Genomic DNA, 19,317 nt, shown 5'->3' on the forward strand with positions numbered 1-19,317 from the left:
ATTGGAATCTGCTTTTTTACAGCCCCCCCAGCCCCCTGTGACCATGCACCTTCGCACCGGAATAACGAGTAACCACCTGATGAGCCACCTTCTATTTTTTTGCACGGGTCACGCAAAAGTATGCTAAATACCACCTAAATGCTGCATACCCTGGCTGCTGGAGTTATCCCAGCGACTCACAGATGGACCTGAGAAAACCAAAGCACCACGTTTCCTCTGGGTCCAAGTGAGAAACCCCTGGGCTGAAATAAAATGCGCTTGGAGAACATGGGGAAGCCAGTATGTGTTTTTGGAAGGAGTCACAATGTGGCAAACAGGATTTATTTACTATTTCTGATGGTTGTTTTGCCATCCATCAGCAATACAAAAGCAGGTAGGAGGGGAGGAGAAATGCCTGCTGTCTCCAAGAGGTGGGTGATCTCCATCCTTGGGTTGCCCATGCGTGGTGGGATATGGCTATGAGCTGGCCAAGCACTGTGTCACTGCTTTGAACCTGAGGGTTGTGAAAAGCCAGGATTTAATTTTGGGAGATAGAAGGTACAGCCAAAGTGCCTGGTCACTGGCTGACAAACCAGGTAGAAAGCATGGTGTTGCAAATGGACCCCAACAAGCAGATGTCACCTAATGCCAAACTGCGATTGAATTACCACGGATTAACGTATTACAGGTGCATTAAAGTCTAATGAGTGGCCCATGATTAATGCTGTTATGAGGAATACTAAAAGAACTAATGATGATGAGCCACTTGAAGTTACATGTGGGGAGTTTCAGGTGTTGATGGTTCCACGGTCTCATACTCGCGGGAACAGCCCAGCTAAGGCAAGGGGGTCTGGGACTAAGGAGAGAAGGAGGGACCACATTTCTGCTCTTTGCTTGGTGGGAATCAGCAACACAGACATCTGGTGATGTGCTTTAGTGCTGTGAGGAACGCTGTGTCTGAGGAAGTTCATTCTGTTTTTCTCCCTAGAATTTTAGCTCTTCTTTTCTTGTGGAGGAAAACCTCCAAAAACAAAACAGCCCTGGATTAAAAGAATACCACTGGCGTACTACAGTAAGAGAATACCAGAGATTGAATCAAATCAACAACAATTAACAAAAATCAACTGGTTTAACTGGGAAAAAAGGGACTCCAGAAAGAGGTTTGGGTCCAAGTTCAAATTTTGGTTAATTTTAGGGGAAATTATCACCCAGTGTGGGAGAGATGACATCTAAGTGTGCCCAGAGACAACTTGCTTGCTGAGGGCTTTTTAGGGAAATGATCCTACAGTTGTTTTAACTTCAGTGCACAAAGTATCAGGAAGCTGTTTTGTGTATGGATGTGTGCTTGAAAAGCAACTGACTGCAGGGAGTTCAATTTGAATCAAGTATAAATAGTCAACAAAGGCACCAGGTAGCCAAATTCCTCCCTCCTGGGACTTTTCAGGCCATCGTGGGAGATGACAGGACACCCTGTCCTCCTCCATCTACCTTCTGGATTCAGGTTGGGCACGCATGCAACCCAACCACAGGAACCACTTTCTGACCCATAAACCAGGACATTTTGGGGCTGTTAGTCACGTTTTCTCTAGATGGGATCAGATTTTTATTTAAAAAGTGACTTCATATCCCATTTTATTATTTCTGAGCATTGCAGGATTTGTTCTATTTGAAGTCTTACATCCTCATTTCCTGTCACTGCTATTAAAATTGATTTCCGCCATGAGCAGGAGAAAGATAATACGAAATGGGTTCCTGTGAGAGCGAGCTGTATCCCCACCGGAGCCATTATGAACTCTCCTATATTATTTTAACTTTCTTTCATTAGTGATTCTCTTTGGAAAAGGGCAACTCATCCCTTGGCTGAGACGTGTTGTCCACAAAGTTGGAGAAATGCAAGGGGAGCATTGGGCAGGGATTTAAATAGCTCTTCTTCACTGCCCCGGGGTATTTATAGATGTAACCAGATCCCCACTGCCTCCGCGGTGCTCCCGGCTCCACGGTGCCACCAGCCGCATCCTCCCCACCTCCCCTGCACCTGTCCCATGTTGTGCTCAGCACCTGCTGCGACCAATACCCTCCAGCACACCCTTTGTCCATCTCCTAAACCTGTCTGACTCCCCGTTCACACTGCGATAAAATGGACTATGGGTGAGCATCCTCGCCATCAGTCCTTCCACCACCAGTGACCTCTCTGCCTCCAGAGGCATTGCAGAACCAGAGGCTGCAGCATCACACATCAGCTCCTAAATACGCCAAATTCACCCCTAAAACACATAAAGCATCTTCCCAGCCTGAAGCATCAGTCCCCACTCCCTCTGTGGCACATCCTGGCTTGGGGCAGCCTCCATCAGGTTCATGCAAATGGGGTTGTGCATTTCACGGCACAGACGTGCTCCCCATCGCACCGCTTACCAGTCACCAATCCCAGCCCCGGTGGAGCCACCCAAAGGGGCACTGGCACCCACTCCCATCCAGCAGCATCCCCATCCAAGGGCTTAAACGCCTTCACCAGAGAGTAATTTAACGCCATCCCCAGCTTAAGCTCCATATCTACCAGGCGTGAAATTAGTTCCAGCAAGCTGCAAATTTGCTGCTAATAAAAATATTTAGCAATTCACCAGTCTTTAAATCAGGAGCAGGATATTTTCTTACTTGCATCAATGCTTGTTTCTCACAACTCTAATATTTGATAACCCAGCCCAAATTGTGGGGCTGGAGCTGTAAAACTGCAAGTTTTATGACAGTGCAAGGAGTTTTAAATCAATTCCTTTAGCTCTGCTCGCTCCATGGCATCGAGGCTGGAGGAAACCATTCGATCGCTTTGTCCGACCTCTTGTATTTCACAGGCTGTTAAGTCTCACCCAGGTACTGGTAATTTGGGTTGGATGACGGCATTTTGCTCCTGTGGAGATGGAGGCCCCGTCTCGCCAGGGATGAAGTGGAGTGGGATATTCCCACCAAAAAAATCATGTTCTGGGGCAAAAAGCAGTGTAAAACCATTCTGGCCCATATGGGAAGAGGTTTTCATATATTTCTTATTTCACACTCACGTGGACAAAGTATTGGGGGTGAAAAACCTTTGGCAGACATCCCCGAGTGCTATGTAGGATGCAGCAGGATGCTGCTAACTCTGCAGCCGATCAGTATCACAGATTTGCAGTTATCACCCCCAAAAGAGACCCACTTGATTCAAACCTGCCCTATATCCCAGCAAATATTTTTGTGTGTTTTCCAAACAAGCTTTGATCCAGCTGATCCTGCCTCGTAGTCTCTGAAGAAAGGTGACCCCTGCATCCTCCCAGACTGGTGTTTAATTAGCCTGAGTGCTGGAAAATTGCATTTCTCTGCAAAGCTCCATTTGACCCAAGCCAGCATCTGCTCACAGGACCATTTCATGCCTTTGCTGAAGCGCCATGACCCCACATTTCCTTCAAGAAAATCCACCTGTGGTGACGAAGCCGCCTTCCCCAATCTGTGAACGAACTATTGCCTGTTTCCAAATTCATAATAATTATATTTATATAATAATTCAATAACATACTACTAACACAATAATAACCACAATGAAGAATTATTTATTCCCCTCAACATCAGGCTTTGCTGGACTGTAAGCATCCTTCGTCTGACTCCAGCTGACCTCCTTATTTACTGCATCAAGTGCTGCATCACTGGAGAGCCTAACGAGTCAATGCTTCGTGTTACCTTGATTACCGATATGAAATATGTTGTGCCAGGAATCCATCAGTCACGTTAGCAGTGCCCGGCGAGCCAGGATTTCCTCTGGTTGGTGCGTCCTGCCCGGTGCAAGGGTTTGGATGCAAAGCCAAAACCCAACCCCAGGCAAAAACAACCGCAGATATCAAGCGTCACCCAGAGAACTCCTTGATTTCTGCTACTTCTGCGTCTTTTTTAACCCACAATTCACATCCAGCATCGTTTTCCCCCTTTTCCTGTTTAGTTTTCAGGGCAGCCCAACTCTGACGCGAGCAGTGCGTGACGCCAAACCCTAAGGGGTAAAACCTGGGGAAAAAAAAAAATCTCGTTGCAGGACAGCAACGAGCCCTCCTCGGGCTCTAAACCCCAGCTCCGCGCCCAGCCCAGCGAGGGGCCGCGCGAGGCCGCAGGCCCCCGGGAACCGCCGGGGCACGGCCGCAAGCACCCGGCCGCCAGCCCGGCCGCGCCCCGCCCCGCCCCCTCCTGCAGCCAATGGCAAGCGTCGGCAGAGCGGCGGGCGGTGCCGATTGGCCGAGCGGCGGGCGGTTGCTAGGCAGAAGCGGCGGCGTGGCGGCATGGCGGGGCCCGTGCTGGGCGCGGGGCCGGGCGCGCTGCTGCTGGCGGCGCTCTGGGCGCTGGCGCTGCTGCTCTGCCTGGCGCTCGCCCGCGCTCCCGGTGCCGCCAGGTGAGGAGGGGCGGGGGGGGGGAGGCCCGCAGCGGAGCCCCCGCCGCTGAGGCCCGTCGCTGCCTCTCCCCGCAGGCTGGCCGCGCTGCCGGTGCCGCTGGGCGCTGCGCTCCTCAGCGCCGCGCTGCTGCTGTACCCGCGGGAGGAGGAGGAGGAGGAGGAGGAGGAAGGCGCGGGGCCGCCCCCCGGCACCGAGGTGAGGCGGGGGCAGCGGGGCGGGGCCGCGGGACCCACCCCAGCGCTGCCCCGGGGCCCGGCGGCCGCTCCTCGCCCCCTTTTCCCCCCTTCTCTGCTCTTTTTCCCCGTCTTCTCCCCTCCCTTTTTGCCCCTTTTCCCCCCTTTTTGCCGGTTTCCAGCAGCAGCAGCCCCGAAGAGCCGTCCCCGCCGGGCCTGCGGGTGCTGCCGGTGCTCAGGGAAGGCCCCCGGAGCTCGTGCGGAGGCTGGTTTGGGGGAAAAAGGGCGAGTTTCACGGTTATGCGTCACCCGGCACACGTCTGCGAGGCTCCGGCCCTGCTGAGCGACGGCCTGGGCCGGGCACGGTGCCGTAACAGTTTAGGCAGAATTTCCTCTGTTCTTTTATTAATGCGGATTAATTACTGCTTAGGCAGTGATCTGTGCCACGAACCCTTGTGGTTTTCCCTCTGCCGCGTGCAGGCCCAGCTCACGGATGGGCTGGGACAGGGGAGGCGCAGCCGTGCCCGCCTGCCAGGCTGGTGAGAATGGAAAGTTGTTTTAGGGGTCTCTGGGATCTGTCCTGACCATCGATAATACACCATCTGGGCTCTCTGCACTGAAACCCTGTTAATTGGCTAAATAAAGAGTGAAAAGTGCTGCTGGAAAACATGGTGTCGCTTGTAGAAGACTTCCCGCGGTGTTTCCAGGCCAGGCTGTGTAAAACGGGGCCAGGGGGGCAACGCAAAGCACGGGGGCATCCCAAGGAGCTGGGAGATCGATGTTGTGACCTGCCGGCCTTGCACATTCCTTTCTTAACCTCTTTTTTTCCTCCCCGTTCTCAGAAGGAGAGCTCTGCGTGGGGCTTGGTTGCTGGCCTTCTGCTGCAAACCTCTTTTTCAAGGCCACTGCGTGGGCCCACAGGTGGACCAGGACCATAACACGTGGCTTTTCCGCTCCCTGCAGATCGTGGACACCTTCTTCATCAGCCGCCTCATCCTCCTGGCTGTGATGGCCCTGGTCTTCCTTGGGTGCCTGTTCCTTCTGCTGCTTCACCACCTCGCAGAGCCGGTGTATGCCAAGCCGCTGCGCCGCAGCTGGAGGTGAGGCCACCAGCGCAGATGCCATGTCAGATGGTGGCAGATAAGGCCCGGCACTGGAGAGCAGAAATGATGCGAGATACCCTTCCAGGGTAGGATAGCAGCAGGTCTGGGTGGCAGCCAACCGCAGGACGCAGCACTGAGCAGTGTTCTCAATTTCCCTCTGCTTTCAGCCTAAACGGGGAAACATGGAAGGTAAAGAGAACTGAACTCAGAGATCCTGCCAGTTTCTGCCTGAACAATGGATTTGTGAGGCCTGGGGTGGTTTTGGTCAATACTTTTTAACTCCTTGTTGGCCTTTCAATACTTTTCAAGAGAACTTAGGATTTAGGGTTCTTTGCTTTGTTTTATATTGGTAGCGTGGAAGAGGAAATCCAATTTTCATTGCAATGAAATAGGAGACTGGTGGGGAGTTAGTGAGTCAATATCCACAAGTTGTTTTGTCACTGTTCTTTTTTAATGTTAAGACTAATTAAACTTTCTGAAGAACCCCTGGCTCAGTTGTTATTTAGTTCACAGGAATGTCATGTTTTGCAGCCTTTTGGTGCCAGTGTCTCCAAAGAGTGCCCTTTCCCAAGGTTTTGGGGAAGCTTAGCTTGTCCATGTGTGGTTGTGGATATTTTGGGATGGTCCCTTTTGCTGGGTACTCCTCTGCTGTCCCTGCAGTCGGCATCATTCCTGTGTCATTCCAGCTTCCTGAGGAAGGAGCCAAATGATTTAGCTTCATTTGGCCAGGGAGTTGAAACAGGGGTGTAATCCCTACTCTCTGAAATGGCAGGTGCAAAGGGATGACAGCTGTCAAGTGAAATTCAAGCTAAGGTTTTCCTGGTTGACCAAAAACCCAAGGCTTTGGAATAGGGTGGAAACAACATGCAAAATAATGCTAAATGGGGCAAATTGAAATTGCACAAGGATGCAGAGGAAAGCCAGGTCTCGCCTGCCCGTGCTCAGCCATTTTGCCAGCCCACCAGAATCCCTGTTGTTTTTATGGGGCCCGTGCTGTTAACAGCGTCTTTGCCAGGCCCTGGCTGTTATCCTGCAGTGGAAACTGGAGGCTCCCAGCTTCTGCTATCCCTCAGTGTGAAAACCCCACTCATGTTTTGCAGCTGAAGCTGGTAGCCGGTGGGGGGAACAACTTTTTGTGTCCAGTAGCAGTGCCAAGGAGCCTTCAGTGTTTGCATTTCTCAGCTCAGAGCTGAAGCCAGAAAACACAGCCCTGTGCCATGTTTGGGGCTGACATGGGCAGAAGGTGAAAGACACATAGCTCCCTACACATTTGGTTTGTTTTGGTGTTTTTTTTTTTTTTTCCTTTTTTTTTGTTTGGTTTTTTTTTTCATTTTTATGTTTTGAACTCAAGGTGGTCAACAATAATAAAAGAACTGACCGCGTTGCAGCCAACTCCTACCTGCTGTCAAAAATGCTACATGGACACAAAAGATTAATTAGCTGAAACTAACAAGCTCAGGGACAAATTGCACCTGCAGAAAGTGTCTCTACACCCATAAAAGGAGAGAGGGGTCTCTTATGCTTTGACTTTTTGAGTTGTGTAAATACTTGATCCCTTTTTATACTGAGGATGATGTCGAAAGTATTCAAGCTATCATGTTGAGGAATACGCCAAGCAGTTATGCAACACAAGCACATCCAGTTTCTTGGAGATTTTGAAGTTACACTTGAAACAAAATTCATATTTAATTCATCATCTTAATGACATTTGTGAACATGAAGTTAGCCTCACAGCTCGCCCCAGCTCCCTGCCTGCTGTGCCTTTATTCCCCATGCTTGTGTGAGAGCAGGGGGCTGATTGGCAGAGCCCTGGGGCAAACTGTGCTGGCCGGAGACAGTGGCTGCTTGCCAGGCTTTGAGTCCGACAAAGGGGGAAGCTGTGGTAAAAGCAGCTGGAGCTCTAAAAAAAAACCCTAAAAGTAGAAGCATGAAGCTTCCTAGAGTTTTGGCGTAAATAAATGCAAGATACTTGCTTTCCACCCTGCCTCAATCATCCATTTTAACTAAAATTGGTTTAAAGGCTAATCCTGTGGGGGCAATTTTGGGGGGACCAGAAAGCTGTGTGCAGGAGGCATGTGGTGGCCCTGAGTTGCGGAGGCCATTTCCATGCTTTTCCCCCAAAACCGTGCTAATTGGAAAAACAGTCCTATGCCCTCTCACCTCCTGGTGGGACCCTCCCCATGAGGCTTTCTGGGCTCCATCCTCATCCCTTGCCACCTTCGGAGGGGGAGATCAGGCTGGTGAGCTCAGCATGGGCGCCCTCTGCATATTTATTTATTCCAGGCACAGCAACACAATTCTGTTCCCCCACGCAAGGGCTTTCCAGACAGTTCCTGTTTATTTTTGGGAAAGGAAGGACCACGTCAAGGAATTGGTATGAACTGAAGCTGCTTTCCAAGCAGCCCCAAATGCTGTCTTTTGCTGCTGTTCCCCACCCAAACCTCTAGCTCCTGAAGGATAACTTCTTGAAAATGAGGCCACCTCTGTCTAGCACCCTCATTTATTTTTACTTTTTTTTTTTTTTTTTTTTCAATTAAGAGTACAGCAGGAGGGTGGTTTTGGCTTAAATCCTAACGTCTCTGTCGTTGGCGAAGATGTTGGGAGTCTAGAAGATGTTACAGTCAAGAAGCCCTGCTCCAACCCAGCTTTCTCCCACGACTGCAAGGAAATGCTCCCAGCTTTCCTCTTGCAGGCTGATTACACTGGGTGCTCCATGTTCCAGGAGCCAGCCCCATCCAGGAGAATCATGCTAAATCCCACTAAGAGAAGCCCTCCCTCCATGCCAAATGGGATGTTTGCATGAGATTCTGTGTGCACAGAGGAGGGCTGCCAAGATGCTTGCAGGTCAGGTGGGAAAACAGCCCTTTCCTCCACTAAATTGTCTGCCCAGCTCATTAGAAATGAGCAAGGATGCTCTGCCGTGGGGATGCTGGTACCCAGCTGGCTGCTGTGGCCTCGTGCGAGCCGAGGGGCATCCTTGGAGTGGCTGCTCCCTCCTTGCTGGGCAGCAAGCGGGGCCAAAGGGAGCACAAGTGTCTGCTAGAGAATCTGCTCTTCCTGATTTAAGGTCCTTGAGTGATGGCAATTCTTCATGCCTCGTGCTGCGCTCTGCCAGCATTTAATTACCCTCACTGGTAAAAACTGGCCTCTTATTTCCACCCTGACTTTGCTGACTTCAGCTTCCTGCTGCTGAATCCCGCTTTGCCTTTGGCTGCTAATTAAAAAGCCCTTCAGTGCCTGCTGGCTGCTCCTTGCATGGGTAATTACGGACCTTCCCCACGCCACCTCCTCACCTTTGCAGCCAGTGTCCCTCCAAAGCACGCATGGCCCCATCCCAGCACACCTCTCTGCATTGCCATGGGTGCTGGTGGCACGGACAGAAAGCACACAGGGACAGGGACAGCTGTGGAAGGGTACATGGTGACTGCTCCCCACATGTGCCTGAAGCACGTCGCCGTCAGAGAGCCTTCATGCCATAAAATTCTGCTTTTCCCAGGTGGAAAGCAGAAAGGGGGGTAAGGGGAGGCTCTGAATGAGCTCACTTGCAGCGCAGTATTTCCTTCCCAGCTGCAGGATGGCAGCGGGCTTGCACAGCCCTTGCTGCGATGCGGAGCTTGGCTTTGGCCAGGACAAACCCAGGGGATGCCCCTGGCTTCCCATCCACCCCTTGGTCTTTGAAATCTGTTTTATTTTTGGCATTTGGCTCCTTTTTCTATGAATGCTGTTTAAAACTGCATCAGGCTGTCTGCCCTCTCATCTCACTCTCAGCAGCACTGCCAGAGCCGCAGCCAAGCTGCTCAGATTTTCCAAACACAGCTGGAGAGGGACGCAGCCCAACTTAAATTCATCCTAGAAAAACTACAGGCTGCTGCAAGAAAGGGCAGGAGGTGGAAAAAAAAAAAAAAAAAGGAAAAAAACTTGCTTTTGCAATAGCTCCCCCTGTGTATGTCAGAGCTTGTGGAATTGCTTGTGGGATTTTTGCATGTTTAAAGCTTGTATTTTGAGCCTCCCCGTCCTCCTCCACAATGTGGCTGGCTGTTAAAGAAAGCGTAGTCCCATGTGTACTAAAACAACTGTTCTTAGCTCGGCTCAGCAGCATCTTCGCTTTTCCCTGTGAGCCCCAGCACTTTTCTTCCCCATTTTCTCCACTGGGGGGGAACATTCAGAGCCCCAGCACTGAATGTGGCTGCCTGGGGCCCAGTGCGTAGCGATGGCCATGGCTGTCCAGCTGCCGCTTCCCACACTGGGGATTTACGGGGAGCCTGTCCAACTGGCCCGCAGGTCTTTTTTTGTCTTTTATTCATTTTTTTTCCCCTCTGCTGATGAAATCAGCACTTAATAAAAGAACTCTGGGCCCAGATGTTTTCTCCTTGGGTTGAGATCCGAGGAGGTGAGGTTGACCGGAGTTCAGCCGCCAGCTGCATGCAAACATCAGCCCATGGCAGATGCTGGTTGCCATCACCCCTTGTGCACCAAAGGTGGAGCCCCCCCCCCAGCACACAGCTGGCAGCACAGCTGGCCCCTGCGCTAATTAGGCAGCACTGATGAGGCCTCCTGGACCTGCCTCCACCCAGAGGCCCATGCCCATTGCACTTCTCCTCTAATTAGGAGGTGGCTAACGAAGACCGTCAGCCTCCTGCGTTGTAGCAAGGGAGAGCAGCCATGGTGCATGAGGGGATCCACCCTTCGAAGCCTGATGCCTAACTACCGGTCCCTTTTTGTGTGCTAAATGGCAGAATTGAGAAAAATGCTTTTTTTGTTGTGGTCGTTTTTGTGAATTGCTTGAGCAACAAGGAGCAAAACCAGCTTAATTTGGGCTCAGCAAACAGCCTAGGAATGTCCTTTATGAAGAATAAGAGGCGTTGTCAGTGAGGCAGTGCTCTAGGTGCTGGTGCACCATCCTCTTGGTCTGACATACTGAAATACTGAGTGCTGGTACACGTGATCCACCCCAGCCTCCAGGAAGACTTGGCCAAGCATTGCCATAGGGTGGAAAGGGCATGGAGCGGCAACACAGGCTTCGCACCTCTTTATTGATAAAATGGCTGATGGCACAGAGTTGGCCCAGAAAAGTGGGCAGCTGGCTCCTCCCTCTGAGGCAAGATGGCGGTGGCACGGGCCCAGGGCCAGCGTGGTGGTGGCGATGGCGTGGTGCCGGCCTGCCCTGGCCTCTCCTCCCTCTGTCAGCACAGGGATGCTGGCGGGGGCACATCAAAACTGCTTGAACCTGTGGGAAAGAAGCAAGTGGCTGAGCGTTGTGCAGCCTGGCCTTGCTCTCCGGGTACCAGGGCGTCCTCCACCATCTGCAGCATCAGGAGAGAGGGAAGGGAAAAGCAGCTCCGCCGGGGTGCCACGTCCATACCACAAGGAGAAGCAGGCACAAGGAGGGCATCCAGCCACCATTTTGCCTCCACCAAAGTGCAAGTGACCCAAAAACCACCCAGCATGTGCACATCTGCAAGCTACTCTGGAGGCAACGTGCTCCCCAAAGACCAGAAGGCATTGCAGAGTTGCTGCAAGCTGAGCTGGCTGCTCCTGCAGCATGAAACAGCAGGGCTACGGTGCAGGCAGGGACAGCTCCAGCATGGCTGGGACTGGCCTCACCCTGACCAGCCTGACAGCCCTCCACCAGAGGCTGGAGCAGGAGATTTGGGCCACACTTACCGTAGCACATGGCCCAGCCTATTGCTCTTTTACCTGCAAACACAAGACATAAAGGACCAAACATTTGTGGGGACAGGGCCCCTTCCTCATTGGTGCCCACAAACAGGTTTTGGTGGCAATTGGAGATGGCCGGTGCTGATTTGGAGATTGCGTGCACTTTCCCCACAGTGGTTTGGCCACAGATTTGATTAGCAGGCTCAGAATCTGCATAATCTAGCTCATTAGCATAAGTGGGCATGCTGGTCTATCAATTGGTCATTTCAAGTGCATTAATCAATGTTTTGCTAATCAGGCATCTGGGCTAACGTGTCACAAGTCATCTGGAGATGGGGACCTACTGCATGCCCACCCACACTCCCTTTCCTGGCCATTTCATTGTGATCCTTTGCCTCCTTGGCTGTAAAGCTATCAGTAGAGCAGCTGTTCGTGACCCCACCGAGCCAAACTAGACATCAGGACAAATCAGACTCATATTTGCATTTAATTCTGGGAGCTTAAGCGGGGGGCGGCTGGCAATACTCACACTGAGCTACTTCCCATCCAGCACTGACTCTGTTAGCTGCACACTAGAGCTACAACAGCACAAGTAGGGTGCACTCAGCGCCTTGTGAGACACTGCTGGCTGCAGTTCCCCCATGATGCCCCCACAATGTCTTTGTCCCCACAGGAATGGGACATGGCCCTGGGAATTGTTTGGGGCATGGCACCCACATGGAGGTGCAGCAGTGACAGCACGGGGTAGCAAACGTCTGTCTGGAGCAGCACAGGTGCCAGGCTCTGCCGTACGTACCCTCTCTTCCTTGCCATGTAGCCACACCACCCGCGTACCTCTTTCACCACCACACGAGCAAGAAGCTGCAAGAGGAAAACCGAGGTGCCATCACTGGCAGATGCATTTTAAGGCTTTTCTTTGGAAAAGTCCTGTTTGCAGGGCTGAACCCTGCACTGGAGCCCTGCAGCACCTTCTCAGAAGGACCTACCAGGCAAGCCAGGACATCAGCAGCAATCAGCATGTAGAAGACATTGTTCCAGCCTGTGGGGGAGATAAGCCCCGCCAGCAGTGGGCCCAGCGCAGCACCTGCCAGGGGACATAAGGCACATTAGGGGCTGCCCCCAATAAGGGCAAGAAGAGACAAGGACCCCTCACAGCTCCTGGAGAAATAGGCGCTCAGCACCCCTCAGCCACACGGACCCACGGATCCTGTGCCGTCGATGATGGCTGTGACGGTGGACAGGGCTTTCGCATTTCCTTTGAGGGACTCATGGGTTCCCTGTGGGGAGAGAGGAGCAAGACATAAGGATGAAAAGCAGATCAAGTGCCATTCATGCTGGCAATTTCCAGCATTGGACGGGATGACTGAATGCTGCTTCCTGGCACGAGCAGGGTTGCAGCACTCTCAGATGATTTACGAGCAAATATTTCCACTGGGTTTGTGCTTGACGAATGTGCAAGGGGACAGGAGTGGAGTCATGTGGCAGAGGAGGTGAGGAGCTGATAGGAAAAAAAATCACACAGCACAACAGCCCTGCTCTTCCTTGCCGTGAGTTGGAAGCACTGGGGAACACAGCTAAAAATGCAAAAATCCCGTGACTCACCAAATCTGCTGACACCGCCGTTGTGATGAGAGCATAGGGGCCATTCACCAGGGCGCCACAGACAATCAGCATCGCTGCGAGGAACAAGACAGCCCCAGGGTCAGGCCAAGAGCTGGGGCACATGGAGAGAAGTTGAGCCTTTGCATGCTCCCAGCCTGCATGCAGGGAGCACCAGGACACTGGGTGCATTGTCCCCAGTGGTCCCTGGTCTGTGTACGGACACAGTGCTCGCTATATCATGTTTTCCCCAGTGAAGTAGCAAAGCGGTACCCCAAATGGTAGCAAACAACCACCCAGGTCCTCCTTCCCCAAATCCCATGTCCAGGGGAGAAATAAAGCCAGGAGAGTCCTCAGCTTCTTGCCCCATTGCCTGTCAGTGATGGGAGCCACTGCTCCAAGGAGCTTCCTACCTATGGACGTGCCAATGCCGGTCTGTCCGATGCGGTTGTACAGGAAGAGCTGGAACACAGACACAGGACAAACCCCTCCTGAATATCCCAGCCACTTTCCTGAGTGTTTTCACTGCAGCAGCACCCAAGGCATGGGATGGAGAAGGCAGGAGCCCACCAGGTAACTGAATCATGGCTGTGCCCCATGCCAAGATTGCAGCCCCCTGCCACATGGGGTGGGAAGGGGCGAGCATCAGCTGGGGTGGGGGCAGAGGGATACAGGCTTGGCTCCATGTCCCGCTGTCTGCCTGCCAGACGGAACACTAGACAGAGGGGCTGTTGCAATTTACAGCCTGGCATGGCTCGACAGCTGCTGACCTGCCCCACTAGTGCTATCGTGTCCCATGGTGTGCCACGTTTTGGTGCATGCCAACTTTGGAGGGGCTGTGGGAAGGAGCAGGCCCCCAGCCCCAAGCCAGCTGGGCTGCAGTTACAGCTGATGAGCTGCGCTTTGCAGAGGTGAAGCCAAGTGAGCTCTGTGCAAGTGCTCTGGTTCTCAGCATAGGAGCTGCGTTTGTGGGCTTCTGGGGTGCAAGGCAAAGCGACGGAAGCTGGACTGGCTCAGTGGGCCCCCAAGGCTTTCCCACAGCATTGCCTGGGCTTTAAGACAGAGCGCAGTTATAGCAGGATGGAAGAAAAAGATCCCTTTCAGATGTTTTTCCAGCTGTTGAGGACTCTACAGCTCCCAGGTCTGGATGTGCACCCCGGGAATCACTGATCAATCCCAGCCAAATGCATGACCAGTGCCAGGAAGGGGAAAGTGGCTCTGATGCAATGGGGACAGAGGAAGGGAGCTGCCTGAGGCCCTCATAACTGGGCTTTGTCCCCGACATGACACAAACCATGGGAGCAGCCACCACCAGCATCACGCAGCATGTGGTGGCCCTACCACCACTGTAGTCAGAGATGAGCCCAGCGAAGATCCCTCCTGTGAAAAAGGAGTCATTGGCATCAGTCCCAAGGGTAAAACAGCAGAAGGCTTCACACTGAATTAGCCCAAAATCAAATGGGTTGCTGGGTCAGGATGCTCTTTTGTCCCATCTTCTGAGTGAGATCCCTCAATGTTAAATATCTAAACAGCAGAGTGAAGAGTTTTGCTTTATCCATGAACAGCCTCTTTCTCTCTGCCAAGGGTTTGTCTGCACTCAGCTCAGCTCTCCTCTATGCTTGCGAAATGTATTTACCATTTAAGGAAAAGGCAAGCCTGAGCAAGAGACCCAGGGAAAGGTATTGTAATGGTCACTTGGGGTGACAAAACTAAAGCTAGGTGTGTTTTGTACCCACTGAGTGCTACAGGCAGGGTATAGACCTTGCTGTGGTGCTCCTATGAAGGGGACTTTCCATCACGCTGCTGGCAAGGCAGGACTGTCCCCAGCCCACCCCCATCCAACCTTCCTCTGCCCAGGCACACCACAAACCTAAAATGCCCCCGACGTCAAAGAGGGTGGACAGGTCCCCGGCTTCCTTGGCACCGAAATGCGCTGCAGGAAGAGGAGCCGGGTGAGGGGCCGGGTGCGGAGAAGGGCTTCCCTCCACCTGGCTCCGTCACAGCACCTCCCAAACCTCACCAACATTCACGATGTAGAGGGGCAGCCAGTAGAGGAAGGTGTAGCTCACCAGCTTGGCAAACAGCAGGCAAAGGGAGAACTCCACCACGCCCTGGGAGGAGAGAAGAAGACATCAGGAGAGATTTTTTTCCCCCCAATTTTTTGCCACCAGGGTATGGAGCAGGGGACTCACAGGGATCCGGAGTGCCCCGAGGAAGCTGATGGCTTCAGGCTCCTCAGACGGCTCTTTGGGGCTCTCCGAGTGCTCAGCGCTGCTGTGGCCTGAGGCACCCAGTGGTCCATCATCAGAGGTCACCCCTTCAGGGTCCTTCTCCTCTGACATCACCTAAAAGCAAGCAGATGCAGCTCTGGTCACTGCACGGGGCTGAAACCTTAAGATTTGCTGCTGCGATGTGAATGGCTCAGGCCAAGGACTGGCTCATAGGATGCTTGCACCAATGCAATGAGCATCCTCCCCAACAGGCAAACATTGCTCAAATTTCTGACATGACACCAAGAGGTTTACAAGCTTGGATGACAGAGCTGGTGGCCAGCAAGAGCCTACTTTCCTGGCACTGTTTGCTGTAAACCACCAACCCCCCCAGCCCAGGACAGGGCAGGCTGGAAGCGATTTGACTCACGTGATGCAGAGGTGGGCTGCAGCCGACGTCCTCAGGATCTGCCAGAAGAAAAGGGCATCTCTGGGAGCTCTGGAGCAGCCCTGCACCAGCTGCTTGCCTGCACTGGGCTGCACCCCCAGGTACCTGCATCCCTGGCAGCAAAACAGCCTGGTAAAAAGCATGGGGTCCTCCTACGTGTTTCTGAGCTGGGCTGGCTATGAGGAGCGAATGGCACCGAGGCAGCCATGCTGTGACCCCAAAGGATGCTGAGCATCCCTGTGCTGCTTGCTCCACTTTTAGTGCTGAAGCAAGGATATATCCCTGCTTGTCACCATTGGGAAATCGCTATTGGGGGTGACCAAAACCCTCGGAGATAGACAAAGAGAGAAACTGTTTTGCCACTGATCTCGGCACTGTGCTGGGTCTCCGCGCGTTGCTACCACTCACGCTCCACAAGGAAGAAGAAGCAGGCGACACCCACAGCAGCGATGATGATGCCGGGCACAATGAAGGACAAGCCCCATTTGGAAGAGACCCAGATGCCTGCGATGAGCGAGCCCAGGATGTTGCCCACAGAGGTGTGTGAGTTCCAGATGCCCATGATCAAACCCCTCCTGGTGGGGACAAGGCAGTGGGGTCAGTAGCAACGAATGGGTGCAAGCAAGGACAGGGACAGGGACAAACACTCACTTTCCTTTCCCAAACCAGTTCCCAACACAAGCCACGACGGATGGCCAGCCGGTCGTCTGCACCAGCCCATTGCAGACCTGGCAGGGAGAGAGCAAACATGCTGGTTTGGGTGTTTTTTTCTCCTGGTGCCATGGCCAAAGGAGGCAGTGGGACAATCCTGGGGTTGTTTGCATCCTTCCCAGGGCAGATTTGGGAGTGGTGGCCAGGCGTGCCTGGCGCTCACCAAACCGGGCTGGCAGTTTCGGCGCCTACACTGAGTGGGGAGGAAATGCCTGGGTGCTTCCCGCTCCTGAAGTGGGACAAGGCTGGGACACACCTGCATGATGATGAAGTACCAGAGGACGTGGATGTCCCAGAAATAGCCGAGGCCAAAGAGCGCCGTGAAGAGCCCGCTCAGCACCATTCCCCCTGACAGGTAGTACCTTAGGGGCAGCCGCTCTCCAAAAATGCCACTATGGAGAGAGGGAAGAGCTGGTTTCTTCTTTGCACACCTCCATCCCTATGGGAAACAGCTTTCCAAGCAGACTGGTGCAAACTGGTGGGCACTGGGCTGAGCCAGAGGAGCCGAGATGACCCCTGGGTACCTGATAAACATCCCAATGGCGTAGGCCACCAAGAAAGCGTTGTCCAGTGCACCAAAAAGCTCCTTGTAGTTGTCCTGGTCTGGAAATAAGATGATATTAGGGCTCAGGCACATCCCCATCCTTGTCCTCACCCCCAAATCCTCTTCCCCGGAGGTTTCACAGTGGGGCCGGGAGCAGGGGAATGGTCCCAGTCTAGTCCCAATTTCGACATCCACTACACTGCTCCTGCCCTTTGGCCCAGGGCACAGGGCATGAGCACTCCGCTTGATTGCCACCAGCGTAATGAGCACCTGCCCCCCTGCCCGCCCAGCCCAACGCGGTAATGGCCAAAACAACCCCGAGCTTTAGGGACAGAGCCAGCACGGGGGGGGGCACAGTGAGATGCAGGTGCATTTGGGGGATTAGGGAGGCCAGGTCTTACCAAAGGGTGCCCAGCTGCACCACGTGGTGCTGTTGGAGCCATTGTGGGGGTTCACACCCAGCGCCGAGCAGTTGGGATGCAGCTGGCTCTATGGGGGGGGGGGGGTGGACACAAAGCAAGTGGAGTGAGATCAGCCCAGGGTGCTCAAGGACCCCTGCTGGGTTTGGGGGGGGGGGTGGCACGTAGGCTGCATCACTCACCTTGACGATGCTGATGGGTTTTCGGGACAGGTGGTAGCTCGTGTAGCAGAAGAAGGTCAGCACTAGCGTCAGCCCCCGGTAGCTGCAAGAGAGAGTGAGCAGAGGGGTTGGGGCTGGTGGGATGGGGACAGGGGACACCAGAACTGTCCCAGCTGGCAAAACTCAGCTTCTTGCTGCCCCGCTCCAAAAAAAAAAAAAAAAAAATCATGCCTTTTGGAGAAAACACGACGTGAGGGGGATGAGAGACAGCTGGACCACTGAGGTGCCAGAATGAATGCTATCAGGAGGTGAATACAATTTTTGGATATATGCGTGCTGCTCTTATTTAACCCATACTGGAGACCTGGGGGTCTTCCTTTGAAATGCACAGAAAAGAAGAAAAGCAGGGTCCTTTTGGCTCAGTTCCCCCTCAATCCTCCCCCGCCCCCCACACTACACAAGGATGGTGGGAGTTTTCACACAGGATGGGTGAGCTGAACTGGCTCAGCTCCAGAACAGGTATTTCCCAGGGTATTTCCCAGCACCCGGTCCCATGGCCAAGCCCGTCCCCAAGATTTTCATCAGGATTAAAGATAACAGCGGGATTACTGCTAATCGACAGCGACTGCCTGGGTTGGGGCTGGTGCCTCCCCCCAGCACCACGGGGTGAGGCAGCGCTGCTGGTGTCACGCGGGGGCACGGGTGGAAGCAGTGGCTGACTCACATTGCTGCTGGCGGCATTTGTTGAAGCTGAGGTGGAAAAAAGAAGGGGGAAGCGGGGTAGGGGGGGCACTGCCCGTTTTGATCCCTCCTGTTTGCTCCAGTTAAATGTAAGAAAACAGGGAAACACGGGGCTTGTGCGCCGGTGTGCAGGTGAACGTGGGGATGGGGGTCTCTGGAGGATGCTGCGCCAAGCAAAGCCGATGGAAACAATTGTTTCAGCTGGGAGATCCTAGCCCAAGGAGCGTTATGGCTCACACCAGCCCCATAGGAAAAATCAAAAGCAACCAACTAAAAGCTTGGGGGAGGGGGGGGAGTGCTTTTGCTGGTGCTGCTCCTCCTCGGAGTTTCACTTCTTCCCAGCACTGGCAGCAGGAATCAGAAGCACCCAGCAGCCCTGCAGGGCCAGGGCACAGCGCTGCTTTGGGGGGTTGCGGGCAGTTGGGAATGCAGAGAAATCACTATTTCCCACCCCCCAACCATAAAAATAAATAGCTTAACAACAACATTCTTAACAAATAGAATAAAATCGCAGGGCAGCACTGCAGGGCCAATCGAGGCGCTGCCGGTGGCCGGAGAAAAAGGGGAAGAGAAACTTTCCGTGCACATCCCGGCTCCCGCAGCTGAGCGAGGCGGGGGGGGGGGGGGGGGTTCGGCGGAGCCGACCGCGGCGGGGGCAGCTCCCGGCACGGAATCGACCCGGGGCCAGGCTCCGGACCGGCCGGGCGGCACGGCACCGGCGGGACAGCCGCGAGGGCTGAGCGCGTCCACGCCGGGAACGAAGTCAGCATCCCCGGGGGGCGGCTCCCCCTGCCCCCGGCCCCGGCCCCGGCCCCCTCCCGGCACGTGCAGCGCGAGGCGCGGTGGGCCCCGGCCCCCCGAAGCCCCCCCCCCCGCTCACCGGCTGTCCCGGGGCAGGGCGCGCAGCAGGCGGACGCCGGGGGCGAGAGCTGCCCTCATGGCGAGCGGCGGCGGAGCTGCCCCGGCCCCGCGCCCGCGGCTTTACGGCCCCCGGGGCCGCCGCTCCCCGCCCGGCACCGCCCCGGCGCCGCCTCCCCCCGGGCCTGCCCTGCCCGCCCCGGGCCTGCCCCGGGTGCCCCCGGGTGCCCCGCGGCAGACGCGGGCGCATCCTGAAGGGGGGGGAGGCGAGGGCACGGGGCTGAGGGGCAGCCCCGGGGCGGCTGAAGGGCTT

The 19,317-nt window shown here is 54.2% G+C and overlaps 2 protein-coding genes across 6 annotated transcripts; one reads left to right on the forward strand and one right to left on the reverse strand.

Annotated features, from left to right (window-relative positions):
- The first annotated feature begins 3,944 nt into the window (after positions 1-3,944).
- Positions 3,945-6,132, forward strand: TMEM218 (transmembrane protein 218). Of its 3 annotated transcripts, none has more exons than XM_082778163.1 (4): positions 3,945-4,378; positions 4,454-4,574; positions 5,395-5,652; positions 5,741-6,132. In XM_082778163.1, the coding sequence occupies exons 1-4, from the start codon at positions 4,186-4,188 to the stop codon at positions 5,748-5,750; spliced, it is 582 nt and encodes a 193-aa protein (XP_082634289.1). In that variant the 5' UTR covers positions 3,945-4,185; the 3' UTR covers positions 5,751-6,132. The 3 variants fall into 3 exon arrangements, with proteins under 3 accessions (XP_082634289.1, XP_082634288.1, XP_082634290.1); XM_082778162.1 differs by having other exon boundaries at positions 5,823-6,132; XM_082778164.1 differs by having other exon boundaries at positions 5,516-5,652; positions 5,823-6,132.
- Positions 6,133-10,668: 4,536 nt separating this feature from the next.
- SLC37A2 (solute carrier family 37 member 2) lies at positions 10,669-19,163 on the reverse strand. Of its 3 annotated transcripts, XM_082777912.1 has the most exons (20): positions 19,027-19,163; positions 17,427-17,508; positions 17,227-17,314; positions 16,806-16,884; positions 16,538-16,673; positions 16,222-16,298; positions 15,979-16,145; positions 15,553-15,590; positions 15,105-15,257; positions 14,933-15,023; positions 14,783-14,845; positions 14,207-14,292; positions 13,326-13,374; positions 12,916-12,989; positions 12,512-12,590; positions 12,300-12,397; positions 12,110-12,174; positions 11,843-11,891; positions 11,320-11,352; positions 10,669-10,882 (listed from the first exon to the last, which is right to left on the reverse strand). In XM_082777912.1, the coding sequence occupies exons 1-18, from the start codon at positions 19,083-19,085 to the stop codon at positions 11,849-11,851; spliced, it is 1,527 nt and encodes a 508-aa protein (XP_082634038.1). In that variant the 5' UTR covers positions 19,086-19,163; the 3' UTR covers positions 10,669-10,882; positions 11,320-11,352; positions 11,843-11,848. The 3 variants fall into 3 exon arrangements, with proteins under 3 accessions (XP_082634038.1, XP_082634039.1, XP_082634040.1); XM_082777913.1 differs by lacking the exon at positions 11,320-11,352; XM_082777914.1 differs by lacking the exons at positions 11,320-11,352; positions 11,843-11,891.
- Positions 19,164-19,317: the final 154 nt, after the last annotated feature.

Source organism: Aythya marila, assembly GCF_965140915.1.
Source record: "Aythya marila genome assembly, chromosome: 23".
In the NCBI taxonomy this organism is placed as follows: domain Eukaryota; kingdom Metazoa; phylum Chordata; class Aves; order Anseriformes; family Anatidae; genus Aythya; species Aythya marila.

Bases quoted from the DNA above. Each gene is read 5' to 3' on its own strand.
- TMEM218 (XM_082778162.1), top strand. From the start codon at position 4,186: ATGGCAAGCGTCGGCAGAGCGGCGGGCGGTGCCGATTGGCCGAGCGGC. The intron at 4,379-4,453 runs GTGAGGAGGGGC...CTCTCCCCGCAG, and splicing joins CGCGCTCCCGGTGCCGCCAG to GCTGGCCGCGCTGCCGGTGC. The intron at 5,653-5,822 runs GTGAGGCCACCA...CTCTGCTTTCAG, and splicing joins CCGCTGCGCCGCAGCTGGAG to CCTAAACGGGGAAACATGGA.
- SLC37A2 (XM_082777913.1), bottom strand. From the start codon at position 19,085: ATGAGGGCAGCTCTCGCCCCCGGCGTCCGCCTGCTGCGCGCCCTGCCC. The intron at 16,146-16,221 runs GTGAGTGTTTGT...TGTCCCCACCAG, and splicing joins AACTGGTTTGGGAAAGGAAA to GAGGGGTTTGATCATGGGCA. The intron at 15,024-15,104 runs GTGAGTCCCCTG...CTCTCCTCCCAG, and splicing joins TCGGGGCACTCCGGATCCCT to GGCGTGGTGGAGTTCTCCCT.